At 31.4% G+C, this 17,631-nt stretch overlaps 1 protein-coding gene across 2 annotated transcripts in view; it reads right to left on the minus strand.

The window, feature by feature from the left end:
• Positions 1-17,631, minus strand: part of UGGT1 (UDP-glucose glycoprotein glucosyltransferase 1) — a 102,532-nt gene that overhangs the window by 74,886 nt on the left and 10,015 nt on the right. For both annotated transcript variants that reach the window (XM_051985666.1, XM_051985667.1), the window contains exons 2-3: positions 14,448-14,577; positions 154-236 (exon numbers count right to left, since the gene is read on the minus strand). In XM_051985666.1, coding sequence (XP_051841626.1) covers positions 154-236; positions 14,448-14,577 — 213 coding nt within the window. The remainder of the gene's footprint in view (positions 1-153; positions 237-14,447; positions 14,578-17,631) is intronic.

Here is a 17,631-nt window from a genome sequence, read left to right on the forward strand (position 1 = left end):
ACTGTCCTGACTATTACTTCTCAACTTAAGTTATTTAACAAAAAAGTATTTTTTTCCTTTTTCTTCTGTTTCATATACAACAAAGGAGACCATAATATAGGAGAGAAAGAACAAAAAAAAAAAAAGTCAAAGCAGTATTTACTGCAATTTTACCATCATGATCTGTTGATCCAATATTTTCACTGGCTTCTACAAAGTTCCAAAATTTCTCTTGACTGTCTTCTGCTAAAAATTCACTGGGAGAAAAGGAGGAAATGTCAAAATGAGGAGGAAAAAATATTTAAAATCAACCAGCAAAAACTAAAGTAATAAAAGAGATCAAAATATTTAACAAATTGATCATTTCCTAATTCAGATTCTAATCCAAGTATACTGAATGACTCAATAACTACTTATAAAGTTTGAAATGAGAGAAAAGTAGAAATGATTGAAGTCAGCTGAGAAGCCCCTTTAAAAAAGAAGTTTAAAAAACTTCAGAGATTCAAAATACTGCCAAGGAGGAACATGATAAGAAATACTCAATTCTAGTGATGGCTCTGTGTACTGAATTTGCAAAGAAATCTAAGATAAGATAAATATCTAAGTTTCTTAAATTTCTTCTAATGGAGTATGCCCTGAGAACTTCTCAGGCCAGTATTTTACTTCACACTATTTGAATATCTCACTATAAACATCAGGCAATACCAACAGAAGGCAATCTCTAACAGCTTCTACCAAGCTAAATGAGGCTTTAAGGATAATCCAATAAATCATCAAGTTTTTATTAAGGACTATTATGTGCCAAACACTGAATGAGGGAGATACAAATACAAGGAATGAAAAGATCTCTACTTGTATACAATAAGCTTACATTCTAACAAAAAGTACATGAAAAAATATGCAAATATAAAATTAAATATAAGCAACAAACTAAGTATGCTTCCCCAAGACCCACTTAAATACAGAAAGGTAATGTCTCATAAATCCTTTGGCCATAACAACCCATGAAAACAAAAATAATTTTGAAAATGCTCAATCCTATGCAAGCTCCTTCTATTTTTGCAATGAGGATGACAAAGCAGTGGAAAAGAGGACATATGATATTAAAAATCAGTTTATACACCATTTGTAAACATTAACTTAGATATTGTCACATGATATCCATGGAGTAGTCATTATCACTTCAGAAAATAGATCATATCAATCATGATATTCTTGTTATAAGTGAATCCAGAAAGGAAAAGGAATTTGTATTCAAACAGAAAGAATTCATAGGCTCTTCCTGAAAGGAGAAATAAGAGAGATGACAGTTGGTTTTAATCAAACAACAAAAAAGCAACAAGAAAGATAACAAGAAAATCACCATAAAAATAATAACAGTAAATGTCCTAATTTTTTTTATGGAAGATGATGCAGTATTATTAACCCTTTATTTAAAAAAATAATAATAAATTTGTTGCTTTTGCAGCAGACTTGCAAAAGAAGTCTTATGACAAGGGCAACTAGATAGCATAGTAGATAAGAGTATCAATCCTAAAGTCAGGAGAACCTGAGTTCAAATCTGGTCTCAGACACTTAACACTTCCTAATTGTGTGACCCTATGTAAGTCACACTTAACCCCAATACCTCAGTCCTCCCCCCCCAAAAAAAAACAAGTTTCATGACTATATGCTATAAATAATATCTTTGATAAAAGTTTTGGGACATAAGTGACAGAAAGCATCCCATTCTGAACCTAATTAAATATCAAAAAACTGAAAACTGAAAATTACTGGTGTGGAAATAATGTTAGAAGAAACAAGTATGTAATATTAAACAGCCAAGAGACTTACATGAACTAATGCTAAGTGAAATGAGCAGAACCAGGAGATCATATATATACTTCAAAAACAATATTGTTTGAGGATGTATTCTGATGGAAGTGGATCTCTTCGATAAAGAGAGCTAATTCAGTTTCAATTGACCAAGGATGGACAGAAGCAGCTACACCCAAAGAAAGAACACTGGGAAATGAATATAAACTGCTTACATTTTTGTTTTTCTTCCCAAGTTATTTATACCTTCTGAATCCAATTCTCCCTGTGCAACAAGAAAACTGTTGGGTTCTGCACACATATATTGTATCTAGGATATACTGTAACTTGCCATCTGGGGGAGGGGAAAAATCGGAACAGAAGTGAGTGCAAGGGATAATGCTGTAAAAAATTACCCTGGCATGGGTTCTGTCAATAAAAAGTTATTAAAAAAAAAAAATTAACCCCAATGCTATATAAACTATTTGAAAAAATAGGAATTGAAGGAGTCCTACCAAATTCCTTTTATGACACAGACATGGTACTGATACCTAAACCAGATAGGTTGAAAACAGAGAAAGAAAATTATAGACCAATCTCCCTAATAAATATTGATGCTAAAATCTTAAATAAAATATTAGCAAAAAGATTACAGAAAATCATTCCCAGGATAATACACTATGATCAAGTTGGATTTATACCAGGAATGCAGGGCTGCTTCAATATTAGGAAAACTATCAGTATAATTGGCGATATTAATAACCAAATTAACAAAAACCATATGATCATCTCAATAGATGCAGAAAAAGAATTTGATAAAATCCAATATCCATTCCTAATAAAAAACACTTGAGAGTATAGGAATGTATGGACTTTTCCTTAAAATAGTCAGGAAGGTATATTTAAAACTGTCAATAAGCATCATATGTAAAGGGAAAAAATGGAGCTAATTTTTAAAGAGAATATTATTTGTCTTTATCTACAATTGGAAAAAAATGTAACAACTTTTGAAAAAAAGAAAGGAATCCCAAAGAGATTTTAAATAAGGGAAAGAGACCTGTATGTGTAAGAATGTTTGTAGCAGCCCTCTTTGTAGTGGCCAGAAACTGGAAACTGAGTGGATGCCCATCAATTAGAGAATGGCTGAATAAATTGTGGTATATTAATATTTTGGAATATTATTGTTCTGTAAGAAATGACCAACAGGATGATTTCAGAACCTGGAGAGACTTACATGAACTGATGCTGAGTGAAATGAGCAGGACCAGGAGATCATTATACAGTTCAACAACAATAGTATCTGATGATCAATTCTGATGGACCTGTCCCTCTTCAACAATGAGATGACCCAAATCAGCTCCAAAAGAGCAGTAATGAATTGAACCAGCTACACCCAGTAAAAGAACTCTGGGAGATAACTATGAACCACTACATAGAATTCCCCATCCCTCTACCTTTGTCTGTTTGCATTTTTTATTTCCTTCACAGGCTAATGGTACACTATTTCAAAGTCCGATTCTTTTTGAACAGCAAAATAACTGTTTGGACATGTATACTAATATTGTATTTAATTTATACTTTAACATATTTAATATGTATTGGTCAACCTGCCATGGGGGAGGGGGGGAGGGGAAGAGGAGGGGAAAAATTAAAAGAAAAGGTTTGGCAATTGTCAATGCGGTAAAATTACCCATGCATATAACTTGTAAATAAAAAGCTATAATAAATTTTTAAAAAGAAAAAAATAAAAAATTACTAATTCTTAAAAAAAAGAAAGAAAAAAGAAAAAAAACTAAACAGCCAAATTGTTTGAGCAAAGATCAAAAGCAACACTAAACTAAACAATGTTTAAACTAAAGTTTAACAATAAAAACTAAAGTAAATAATAAAATTGAAAAAATGTGGTATGAAAAGGAGGCAACTACACCTGATCTATTTTACCAAGCTGTTTGCATAAGGAGAAATGGATAAAGAACACATCTACAGACTATCAGTATGTTCAAAAGGTTAGCTCATATAATTCAATCATGAGAAGTGTAGCGAGCCAGTTGAGTAAGTCCATATACAGAAAGAGTCCAGTCCAGGTATTATTTAAGACCTGCTCTCTATAAAGGCAGTAGATTCAAAGCATTGGCTCCCTGTCTCCATAACAATGAAAGACAGACTTGAGATAAATTTAGAGAAATCTTGTTGAATAACAAGGTATTACTAACAATACACTTTACAACTCTTGTTACAATAAGTACTGCTATTTACAACTCTTTTATGATTAAATATTATAACTTGTTACTGCTAGTTACTGTTTAAAGTTAATGTCAAACTCAAATGTCAAGGTATGGCATATATACTAACCCTGAAATGTATACAATGACGCCTGCAGATATCTAGCGTTAATGCAACACTAGCTTAATTCTGGTATTAAGGCAACACTAATTTAAAGAGCATATAAACTCTGACTCTCAGCACAATAAATGCACTGCTTTGACAGGATCCCACCAGGTAGTATGTTTCATTTCTACACTCATCCTATTCATAAATAGTCCAGTAGGAGTTGGACTCCTATACATAAAGAGACCAAGAGTACTTGAAAACTACTTCAACCAGAAAACATTTCTCCTTGTCAAGATTAAAAATCTGTTGTTGCTGGGCAACAATAGATTAGAACATAAACTTGTTTTCAAATTCTTATGGGAGGGTATAAGATAATAAACAGTACTACCTAAAAAAACAAGCAGTAGTGGGAAATTTAATAACCACTTACTATGTAGTAGGTATTAAAAAGAAAAAAAACAAAAAAAAAAAAAAAAAAAAAACAAAAACAAAAAAAACAAGCTTAAGGAAAGCTTAACAAGAAGTTCAAAAAAAAAAAAAACTCAACCAATGTGAAAACACTAAAGGATGAAATCAAATGAGAAATAAGCAAAAAATGAGTAATGATAAAAAGATTTTTATAATGAGCATTCAAAAATATCAACATCAGTTAGTGTTGCCATATTAGGACTCTAATATCACAGTTTTGGATTCATTATATGATAAAATAAAAAGAAAAATGAAGCTGTCATTTTCTTAAAGGAATTTTGCAGCAAACTTGAAGTCTTAATCTTGTTTTATGTAGCAAAATGAATACTTTCCTCCATGTCAAAACTAAGAGAATACAACTCTCATTCTACCCTATTACTATATCCAAATATATGTGAGAAATAAAGAACATTTTCGTTCATCTGGTAATTTACATAGTAGACCTATAAAAAGGTTTCTGATAGTAACCATCATTTGCTAAGAGTTTCTTGAGCATAACATCATTTAACACATCAGAGTATTTTTTTAATAACAAATTCAGATATAGCAAAGCTCTATAAACACAGTGAATAGACAAATCAAGTAACAACTATTTATTCTATGTACAATGGGACTAATGGCAAGATGTAGATCAAGATGACTGGAGATGGGCCAAGATGCAGTGGAAGACTTTGGCCTTTTTGAATGTAAAAAAATTTCCCCAATTTTCTGCTTTCCTTATAATCTTGGTTGTACTGGTTTTGCTCTTACAAAACTTTTTAATTTAATATAAATCAAAATTATCCATTTAGCATTTCATAATGTTTTCTAGTTCTTTGGCCATAAATTCCTTCCTTCCCCACAAATCTGAGAGACAATCCCGTATTCTCTTAATTTGCTAATACTATCACTCTTTAAATTATAAATCCACTTCGACTTTATCTTGATATAGGGTATTAGATATTGGTCAATACCTAGTTTCTGCCATGCTGTTTTCGAATTTTCGTCAAATAATGAGTTATCACAGAAGCTGGAGTTTTTTGGTTTATCAAACATTAGTTTACAATAATCACTGGCTATTGTATTTTGGGAACCTAACCTATTCCACTGATCCACTTCTCTATTTCTTAGCCAGTACCAAATTGTTTTGATAACTGCTGCTTTATAATATAATTTTAGGTCTGGTACCACTAGGCTACCTTCATTTGTACTTTTTTCATTAATTATCTTTGAAATTCTTGACTTTTTGTTCTTCCAGATGAATTTTCTTATTATTTTTTTTAAATCTGTAATTTCTTGGCAGTTTGAATAGTATGGCACTGAATAAGTAGAATGATTTAGGTAGAATTCTCATTTTTATTATATTAGTTCAGGCTATCCATGAGTACTTGACATTTTCCTAATTGGTTATCTCTAACTATTTGTGTGGAAAGTGTTTTGTCATTGTGTTCATTATGTGTCTTGTCAGGCTGTGTCTTGACAGGTAGACTACCAAAATTTTATACTGTCTATAGTTACTTTAAATGGAATTTCTCTTTCTAAGTTTTGCTATTAGATTTTGTTAGTAACATACAGAAGATTTATGTGGATTTATTTTGTATTTTGAAACTTAAAGAATTTGTTTCTAGTAGTTTTTAGTCGATTCTCTAAGTATACCATATTATCAACAAAGAGTGATAATTTTGATTTCTCATTACTTAAATTCCTTCAAATTATTTCTCTTCTCTTATTTCTAAAGCTAACATTTTTAATACAATACTGCATAGTAATGGTGATGCTGGGCAACTTTGTTTCACCCCAATCTTATTGCGAATGCTTTCAATTTATATCTTCATAGATCTTGGCTTTTTAAAATTAAGGTTTTTTCCAGGTCTCAGTTTGACTGAGGCAATGCCCATTCAGTGATTAAAGGTGGGTAAGAAATGAGGCCTCTTCTATCTAATCCCCCTGCCTTCCCCCCTCCCCCTAAAAAAAAAGAAATAAAAAACAATCTGAGGCCAACTAGGTAGTACAGTGAGTAGGGAACCAGCCGTGAAGTCAGGAGGACCTAAGTTCAAATATGACCTAAGACAATTAACACTTCCTGCCTGTGTGACCCTGGGCAAGTCACTTAACCCCATTTGCCTCAGCAAAAAAAAAAAAAAAAAAAAAAATCAATCTGGGAGGGAAAGAGGGTATAAAATACCAATTCATGAGGGTAGAATAACAAAACATATAAAGCCTGAAGGTTAGATGGATGCTATTAGAATAAAGAATAAATATCTATTATAATAGAAGATACTGTGTTCATTTTATTTTTCATTCACCTCACCAAACAAATATGTATTCTAAAGTCTTGAGTACTAAATGTCATGTAGACTAAGAAAATTAGCTTCTAGGTGCTCTGAACTAGAAATTTCCAAAAGTGCATTCTAGAGTTGTTTAGGGACAAGAGACCAATTCATGATTTTCAGAAACCCTTCTGATAGTTTAAAATATATTACAAAGAATTATCATCAACATTATCAGTCAAAAAACAAAAATAGATCAATGACACGGGACAGAGATATCAGGCAACCATATATATAATATATATGTAGGAGATTAGTAAACATTTTCTTTATAAAGGAAAGAGAAATTTGTATACTTAGAAAAACCAACTAGCAATGCAAAAGGAAATTTTATATCTCATAGCAAATACCACAAGAATTCCAGCTAAATGAAAGACATAAGTATAAGAAAAAGATTTTAAAATTTAACTTAAAGGAGGGGGAAAAGAGGGAAGTACTTATCAACTGTATAATCAAATGACTCTCCCCCCCTTTAAATAAACAAAGCATATTAACAGGAATAAGATGTATGAAGTTATTAAATTTTTGTATAACAATAAAAATCAAAAAATAGAAAATAAAAAAACTAAATATCTAAAAAAAGGAGTAAGCAGTCCCCATTAAAAAGCTAAGGGATATGATTCAATAGTTGTTAATACTTGGAAAAGTGCTCAACCTCAGAGATAAAAATCAGAATAACTCTAAGATACCTTCATATTTGGCAAAATGAATTGTGAATGATGAAACTCTGAAGTCGATGGGGCTGCAAATAAATTGTTACACTCATTCACTAGTGGTGGAATTATAAATTATTATTATCTTTTGAGAAGGTAACCTGACATTGTGTCCTAAACAGTTAGGAAAATATTCTTTTAATTCAGTCCTGGACACTGATGAGAATTCACCTGAGAATGTCATCCAAAAGGAAAAAAAAAAAAAAAAAAAAAAAAGAGCTAGTTCCTCAAATATTTAAAAAGTAATATTATTCATAATTGCTAAAATAAACAAACAAAAAACAATTTGGAAGTGTTATATATTAGGAAATGAAATAAAATATAAACAAAAGATATCAATAAAAATATATTTTTTAATTGCAAGTACATTCAATGTCCAACAATAGAATAGTTAAATAAACTCCAATATATTTATAAAATAAATACTAACAGGAATATAAAGAAATCTAAAGTGCCATCATAATAATACAAAGAAATAAGGCAGAAATTGCGGTGTTCTTGTTCTTCTTTAAAATAATAGTTCTCTGTGGGAGCAAGGTTTTTTGGGGAGGTTTTCTGAAGGCAGCCTTAGTTTCAGTTAAAAGTAATAATCACCTCAAAACGCAGCAAGGTGATAAAAGTTCAGATCTTTTATTGTTTCCTCCAAAATAGCCTGGTTAGTTTTCCTTAGAGGCCTAACTTTCTGCTTGGTTCCAAGAGCTCTTGCAGTTGTCCTTTGCCTCTGCTTTCTTCAGCCTCCAGCCAGCATAAAGGTGGAAGATGGAATGAATCTTTCTTGCCTCCGAGAGAGGGCTTCTGCCTCTGAACTGACTTGATGCTTCCCTCTCAATCTTTTCAGCTGAACTCCCGACTAAGCCTCTGTCTGCTTTTTATATATGATCTCCTAAAGACTGACTCCTCCCCTCCGAGGGAGGGATTAAGGGAGATGTGAATTCACAAAGTTAGAAAGTTAACTTTTGTGACTTTCCCATCCTAGTGAACTCCAAAGAGTACTTAAATACTTCTTGCTTATATAAGCTCTCTAAAGGTGTGAACACAAGCATTGTTTCTCTTATTTCTACTTAGTACCTTGTTTCTTCTGGCCCATAACATCTCCTTGTAAGATAGATGAATCATACTGAACCATGCTAAATTAGATAATTATTGTCTCTATCAACTCTAATGAGTTAACACTTTGTAAGGATTCCAACAAGAAATTAAAAAAAAAAAAAAAAAAGAGCATACAAGTAATTATAATATGGAAAGAGGCAAAGAAATGTTGGGGAGATTTAAACATGACATTTTACATAGTGAAATCACTTGTTTAAACTGAAGTAGGTACAAAGCAAGTTTAATTTGTTGTGCCGGTATTTACTATTTAAAATAAATCTTTTAGCGAAATTTCTAACTCACAGTTATTCAATTAAAGTAATATGGCTATCTCTATCCACTCATTAAAATTTTGATACTCAAACATAAACCTAAAGTATTACTTTTACTATTTTTAACATTATTCCTAGTATAAAGAATTAGTTTTTTTGGAACTTAAATATCTTGTTATATTGTATATAATGGAATAATTAACTTGTACATAAAAACTGACAAGAATTTTTCTACGAGATTAATCATAGAAAAAAGGGGGGTTTAAATAAGCCTTAAATTGTAGCTGAGAAATTTTAACATGACATAGCCCAAACTATGATTCCATGATACTTACTTTGTCAAAAAGAAAACAGGAAAATTATTAGGCATCCTTTATAAGCAATTATTTTAAAAACCAAATTTTTAAAAAAGATGAACAAGATGGTACCTTAGCACATGTCAGTTTCTTAGTTTTTGAAGTCAGTTAAGACTAGACTAGAGACCATTAACATGAAAGCTATCTTTCCTCACAAGAATATTAAGAAGAACTTATTTATATCACTTTATAATTAGTATATTACTTCTGTAGTAAAGATATAAGCCTCTCAAAACACATCCAGAGTTCTAATTCAATCAAGTAAGAACACTGTCTCCTTTAGAAACTCTGGACCAAGCCAGTCAGCAGCCTGAGTTTTTTTCAACTTCAAAAATGAAAACTTAGGACCAGTCTCTAGAGATGGGATGACTGAAAAAAGCTCATCCAGTGAGCTTGCAAATTCAACCAGCTTGACCACTTTCTCAGTTTAAAAGTGGGTGAAATCCATTACTATTCAATATTGTATTAAAAATACTAGCTTTGGCAATAAGAGAAGAAAAAGAGATTAAAGGAATTAGAGTAGGTAAGGAGAAAACCAAATTATCACTCTTTGCAGATGATATGGTATACTTAGAGAACCCCAGAGAATCAACTAAAAAGCTATTAGAAATAATTCACAACTTTAGCAAAGTTGCAGGATACAAAATAAATCCACATAAATCACCATTTTTATACATCAGTAACAAAATCCAACAGCAAGAGATACAAAGAAAAATCCCATTTAAAATAATTGTCGATAGTATAAAATATTTGGGAATCTATTTGCCAAGGGAAAGTCAGGAACTATATGAGCAAAATTACAAAGCACTTTCCACACAAATAAAGTCAGATCTAAACAATTGGGAAAATATCAAGTGCTCTTGGATAGGTCGAGCAAATATAATAAAGATGACAATACTACTTAAACTAATCTATTTATTTAGTGCTATACCAATCAAACTTCCAAGAAATTATTTTACTGATCTAGAAAAAAATAACAACAATATTCACCTGGAAAAACAAAATGCCAAGAATTTCAAGGGAATTAATGAAAAAAAAAATCAAAACTAATGCAGACAAGATTAGAAGGGAAGTAATAAACTGGGAACAGTTTTACATCCAAAGGATCTGAGAAAGGCCTCATTTCTAAAATATAGAGAATTGACTCAAATTTATAATAATTCAAGCCATTCTCCAACTGATAAATGGTCAAAGGATATGAACAGACACTTTTCAGATGAAGAAATTGAAACTATTTGTAGCCACATGAAAAGGTGCTCCAAATCACTATTGATCAGAAAAATGCAAACTAAGGCAATTCTGAGATATCACTACACACCTGTCAGATTGACTACGATGACAGGAAAAGATAATGATGAATGTGGAAGGGATGTGGGAAAACTGGGACACTGATACATTGTTGGTAGAACTGTGAACAGATCCAGGGAACAATTTGGAACTATGCAAAAAGTTATCAAACTGTGCATACCCTTTGATTCAGCAGTGTTACTGCTAGGTTTATATCCCAAGGAGATCCTAAAGAAGGGAAAGGGGCCTACATTTGCAAAAATGTTTATGGTAGCTCTTTTTGTAGTGCCTAGAAACTGGAAACTGAATGGATGCCCATCAATTGGAGAATGGCTGTATAAATTATGGTATATGAATGTTATAGAATATTATTGTTCTGTAAGAAATGACTAACAGGATGATTTCAGAGAGGCCTAGAGAGACTTACATGAATTGATGCTAAGTGAAATGAGCAGAACCAGTAGATCATTGTACACAACCGCAACAAGACTATATGATCAATTCTGATGGACATGGCTCTCTTCAACAATGAGAAGCTCCAAATTAGTTCCAATTGTTCAGTAATGAAGAGAGCCATGTACACCCAAAGGCTACGGGAAACGAGTGTAGACCACAACATAGCATTTTTATTCTTTCTGTTATTGTTTGCTTGCATTTTTGTTTTCCTTCTCAGGTTTTTTTCTTTCTAGATGAGATTTTTCTTGTGCAGCAAGATAACTTATGTACACATACACACACACACACACACACACACACACACACACACACAGGATCTAAGATATATTTTAATATATATTGGACTACCTGTCATCTAAGGGAGGGGGAAGGAGGGTAAAATTTAGAACAGAAGGTTTTGCAAGGGTCAATGTTGAAAGATTACTCTTGCATATATTTTGTAAATAAAAAGCTATCATAAAAAAAAATTTTTTTTTAAAGTGGGTGAAGTACTTCAGAATAGGGGAGGTTAAAAAGAAAAGATAATTGGAGAAATCACTGTGAAAAGAGAAAAAAAGCATAAACAATATTTATGATGGGGAAAGAAAAAAATACATATTTCTAGAAATTGGGAATACCTAATAAATAAAGGTACCAAGAATAACAATCACAACATAATCCCTTCTTAATAACCTAAAGGAAAAGATCAAAATAACAAAAATCATGACAACATTAAAAATAAGAAAAAATTTCTGACCAGGCTGAGCAAAGTGTATGAACAGTGGGTGCCAAGAGGTTTGGAACTATTCAGCAGTTTATACTCTTTTAAAATTTTTGTTAAAGCATTTCAAAAAAAAATCAAAAAGACTTCTAGTTTTACTTCAGAAGCAAAAATATCTTACTTAGGAATATAATATTTTATAAATAAGTTCTTTTTTCTAAAGTTTCTTAGAAAATATGGCTAACAAGACTATTTTAAGTTTGGAGGCTATAATCAGTCAAAATATGAGTAATGAAATAAAGGTTTAGCATTATAAACAGATTATCAAGAAAAACTGAATAACTGAATGGGCATAAAGAATTATCAATAATGGACGTGGTTCTCTTCAACAATAAGATGATTCAGGCCAGTTCCATTGGCCTTGTGATATAGAGAGCCATCTGCATCCAAAGAGAGGACTATGTGAACTGAATGTGGATCACAACATAGTATTTCCACTCTTTGTTGTTGTTGCTGTTTGCTTGTATTTTGTTTTCTTTCTTGTTTTTTTTTTCCTTTTTGATCTGATTTTTGTTGTGCAGCATATTTGTGGAAATATGTTTAGAAGAACAGCACATGTTTAACATATATTAAATTACTTGCCATTTAAGGGAGGGATAGGAGAAAGGGAAGGAAAAATTAAGTTTTATAAAGGTGAATGTTGAAAATTATCCATGTATATATTTTGATTATAAAATGTTTTAATTTTTAAAAAAAGAATTATCAACAAGATGCTAAAAAATTTTGCTCATTTGGAATTAAATTACAAAACATCCTCATTAATATAAAGAATCCAATTATGTTAAGCATATCCAAGGATCTTAAGTCACTAATATAAACACTCTGCTAAGTGTAATTCCCAAAGTAATTTATCCAAAGAACACTCTCTGCCTATACAATTCTACTGACAGAAGATAAAAATGTTGGTCTGGAGAACTTGAGAGTTAAAATATGCCATGCATTAAAAGATGTTGAGAAAACTTTAAAGTAAAATAAAGGAAATTAAGCTATTTTATTATGAAAAATAATAAAAAATTTAGCAAGTACTTTTAACACATAAGCAATTTTACAATAACTATTTTATTAGATGGGAAAATATCAGCATCAAAATTTGCTCACAAAAAACCTTATTCACATGTCATGGAACACTAGAATCCCATAGATCATTATTTGGAAAATATTTATGAGAACTTTTACATCTAATACACCTCTTGTTTTTGAAGGGGCTCAAAGATCTCTAAATATTTTAGCCATTATTTCTTTCATCGCTATCATAACACTACATATAGGTATTTTCCTTCTGCATCATCAAGGCATGGAAGTGGCCTTAATTTCTTGAAAGCTATGCCAATGAAATATAATTTCTGGCAGATTCTACCCAACTGTGTCTGAGAAACACTATACTTGTTGTCCGAAGACCTGGCTAAGTATGGTAAGATCAGTCACCAGGAAGTAGTCAGTATGTGATTAATTCATTTCTAATTCATGAAACAAAAATTAAATAAAAGTTATTTGATACAAGTCTTTGTTTAGCTTCTTCAGTGACACTGGCAGAAGAGTGAGAAAGGAAGTAAAAAGTGTTGGGAGATAAGGCAGAGATAGGGCTGCTAAGAAAAATATTATACCATCTGTTAGAGTCAATATAAATATCAGTTTAACTATTGAACAAATATGAGACCTTTGTCTCACAAAAGCTAAGAGATTGCTGGAAGAACTGTCTACCATCAAATACTAAAAGACTTGGAAGAAGAAATCCAGTGTATTGGCCCAAAATCTGGATAATTTATTTACGGAAGGCATGACAAAGAATGGCATGGATGGATTGTTATCTATAGCACAAATTCTCATATAAATGAGATGTTTCACTGTACTATAATCAAATCAGGGGCAGCTACATGGCTTTGTAGATTGAGTACCAGTTCTGGAGTTGGGAGAACCCAAGTTTAAATCTGACCTCAGACACTTGATACTTACTAGCTATGTAATCCTAGACAAGTTACTTCACCCTGATTGCCTTACAGAAAGAAAAAAATGTCATAGAATCTCTATGACATGTAGAGAATGAATATGTTTTTTAATGTTATAATTGAAGAAAGTGAGGGACAAGATAATTAAGTGACTGACTTGGAATCACACAGCAAATCTGAGGCACTTCTGAAAAAAAGCCAATTAGTGCTTTGGTTTCAGTAAAATAAAGTGACTACAATATTTACAATTCATAATCTACCCTCTACCACACAGGGTCTCCCTAAAGTGGAAATATGCCTATATTTCTCTTTGACTCATTTATCTCACTCCCACCAAAAAAGTAAATTTGTAAAATTTAAGAATATTGCTTAGTACTAAACAGACAGAGAGCAGAGGGAAGGGACCCAGGAAGCACAGTAATTAAACATAACTCAAAAAATGGGAATTAACTAAATTCACTCAATTTTCCTCCATTATGACCTCCAAATCTTTTATGTTGCAATATCCTTGTCTAACTTTCCAAACCTCCTTTATCAATCAACTATTTTCTCAGAAACAGCTCCGCATTGAGAAGGTACTTAATAAATGCTTCTGATGATAATTCCAGAATTGTATAATGTACATCCACTGTCAAATTTATTTTTTGTTTAATTCAAACATGTCAAAGAATTAATCATACTTCTTACCTTGTTTCTATCAATAATGGAGTAGAAAACCATTTTGTAGTAAGAGATGTTGTAATTGCTTTAGAATCTGCCTTTACCAAGGAGAAAAACAGGCACAGTGCAATCAGAACTTCCATTTTGGAATTAACCCCTAAGTGAAAAAACAAAATAACAAAACATCAGATTTAATTTTAAAATCATATATTCTGAATGTTAAATCTTTTAAAAAGAAAAAAGTAACAAAAATGAGGGGATAAAGGGAAGGGCTGAAAAGGATGACACACAATATAATGTTTAATATCTATAAGATGGTTAACAAATGAAAGCTAAAATATTTCTTGTGTGGCTTTCTTAATAACTTTTAAAATAAGTTATTTACTAATATGACTTCCTCATTCCCTATTCCACATATTCTATATCAAAAAATATGGTGGTGGAGGGAGAGGGAATAAAGTATAAGAAAAGTAGAATGGGGCAAACTTATCTTTCAGAACTTCTCCCATTTTCCACAGCAGCTATCATCATGCCTCTGGCCAGGAAATATTGATCAACAGAAATCTCATCACCACACTAAGGAGCTCAATTTTGATACTCCTCATCTTTTTCAGTTCCCTCAGCTGCCTCCCTTCTCATATTGGAGGGCTGGAAGATGGAACAATAAACTCATTCCAAAGCCTGCCTTTATACATGGCTCTGAAGTTGCAGAACTTTCCAGTCAACTCTTCATTTTTCTATCAATAACACTATTTGATTTCAGGAACATTGTGCCCAAGCTGATGGCCCTCTCTCCCCTTCCCCTTTCAGCTTCTTTTTGTGTGTTGTCTTTTTCCATTATAATGTAAGATCCTTTATTACTAGCACATAGTAGACACTTAATAAAAAATGTATTAAATTGAATTTAAGGTCTTTCAAATCCAGAGGATTATATTTGGAAATACTAGGAAGCCACTAGAATTTACTGGGGTTGAGGAAAAAGGGAAAGTGATGGAGTCAAACCCACTTAAGGAAGATCACTTTGGCAGTTAGGTGGAGGAAAAAGGTGAGACTTGAGGCAAGGAAATCAATAAGGTTTTTTGCTACTGTTTTCATTTATATGCTATAATCATTAACAAAAGTATTTTTTTTCCTGCTAGACATCACTTAATCTCAATACTATGATATTGGAGCTATGTAAATATGAAAGGATTATCAGAGGCACAATGAAATTAGGCCATGTTATCCATTATTTAAATTTTGTTGACTATAGATAAACAAGGCTGACAGACAAAACCTTCAATGAATAGGTCCATGATGGTAGAATAAAAGAAGTAAATTTTAGAGACAGAAGAGCTATTAATAACAATCTAATCCAATCATCTCATTTTACAACTAAAATAAAAATCAAGAGACAAACATTTGTTAACTTATTTGCAAAAGAAATATTATATAATGACTATATATATGTCATATAATAAATGACAGTGGATTGGAAAACAGACTGAATTTCAGGCAGGTTTCATTATATAATGGCATCCTTGTAGAAAACATACAAATTTTAAGATAATATCCCTAGATTATTCTTACTGCAATTTTTCCCTCTGAAGAGTATTCATCATATAAAAATTTATACTTTCCAAATGTTACTATGAATTTAAAAACAATAGCTAGGTCATAATTTATCTTTTTTGAAACTTATCCTGGTATAAGGTTAGAATTGTTTATCTAAATTATATATTTAATATATTAATTCTTAGTAGAGTTTCCTAACAGAACCTTAATCAATGTTTTCCATATAATGCCTATCTTCATGGTCATAAAATAATTCACCCAATGACAAAAATTTGAAGGAAAAAATAATAAATAGTCATGACTATATATGAGAAGAATTATGGCATTCTTTCTTGTTCTAGAAGCATGAGTATGAGTAGAACTATGCGCCAATCCAGCAGCTTGATTATGGAACATATACCTAAATTTTTATACATATAAATGACATGACATAAGAGAAACACTGGTTATGGTCTCACTCTCTTAAGGATTATATTTGTATTAATATCCTACTTCAAGTGACATCCATCTAATAAATATTCATTTGTTAAAAAAACTAAATTCTACAAAACCAAAACCAAATTCTAAAAAAGGAAAGGATACCTAAATGAAAATTTTAATACCATAAAGCAATAAATTCAAAATTAATTATATTTTCATTAAAAATTTGATATTTTACTTTCTTAGCATTCATCATCCCAATTTTTTTTAATGGCAAAAATCTTTCATTATTTTTTCTTTCTAAAAAATTTCATAACACCCTTTGAAATGGCTGAAGTTATTTTGAGATGCTAAAAAATCTGAGCTAGAAATCACTGGTACAGACAGAATGGGTGGGGGGAGATATACAAATGAAACTGAGAAAGGATAGCACTGACAGAACTAGATATTTGAAAATAAAACCCATGAGAAGTGAAAGAATGATACAGCAGTACAAAAAAACTGTTTAAATAAAATACTTTCTATTTTACTTGATCTATAGAACACACTGAGCAAAATACTTTATCCATTTTACTTGATTTATAGAATACATTTCTCCTCCAAAGTATATTTTTCCACTGATATCTGTTCTAAGAGATAACAAGAAATTAAAATTAAAACTTCCCAAATGTTACTATGAATTTAAAAGCAATACCTAAATCATAATTTATCCTTTTTAAGTTTATCTTGTTATAAGGTAAGGAATGCTAATCTAAATCTAATTTCTGCCACACTACAATCCTGCTTTCCCAAATTTTATCAAATAATGAATCCTTACCTTTGTAGTTGGGGGTCTTCTGGTTTATCAAATATTAGGTTACTAGGTTTGTTTCTATAAGTTATAGCCTGTAATTCTGCTAAAGTTATTGTTTCAGTAAAATTTAGTTGACTCTCTAGAATTCCCAAAGTATACTATCAAATCATCTGTAAAAAAAAGTAATAATTTCATTTTTTCACCACCTATGCTAATTCTCTCTAATGATTTTTCCTGCCCTGCCATGGCTAGCATTACTAGCACTATGTCAGAGAGCAATAATAATAAGCATACCTGCTTTACCTCAGATCTTATACTCCTGACCTCTAGTTTGGCCCTGTGACATTTTAAATCAATTCAATAAATATTTATTAAGCACCTACTGTGTGCCAGGCACTGTGCTAAGTACTGAGGATACAAAAAGAGGCAAAATGTTATTTCTGT

The sequence above is a fragment of the Antechinus flavipes genome, chromosome 3 (assembly GCF_016432865.1).
Source record: "Antechinus flavipes isolate AdamAnt ecotype Samford, QLD, Australia chromosome 3, AdamAnt_v2, whole genome shotgun sequence".
Lineage (NCBI taxonomy): Eukaryota > Metazoa > Chordata > Mammalia > Dasyuromorphia > Dasyuridae > Antechinus > Antechinus flavipes.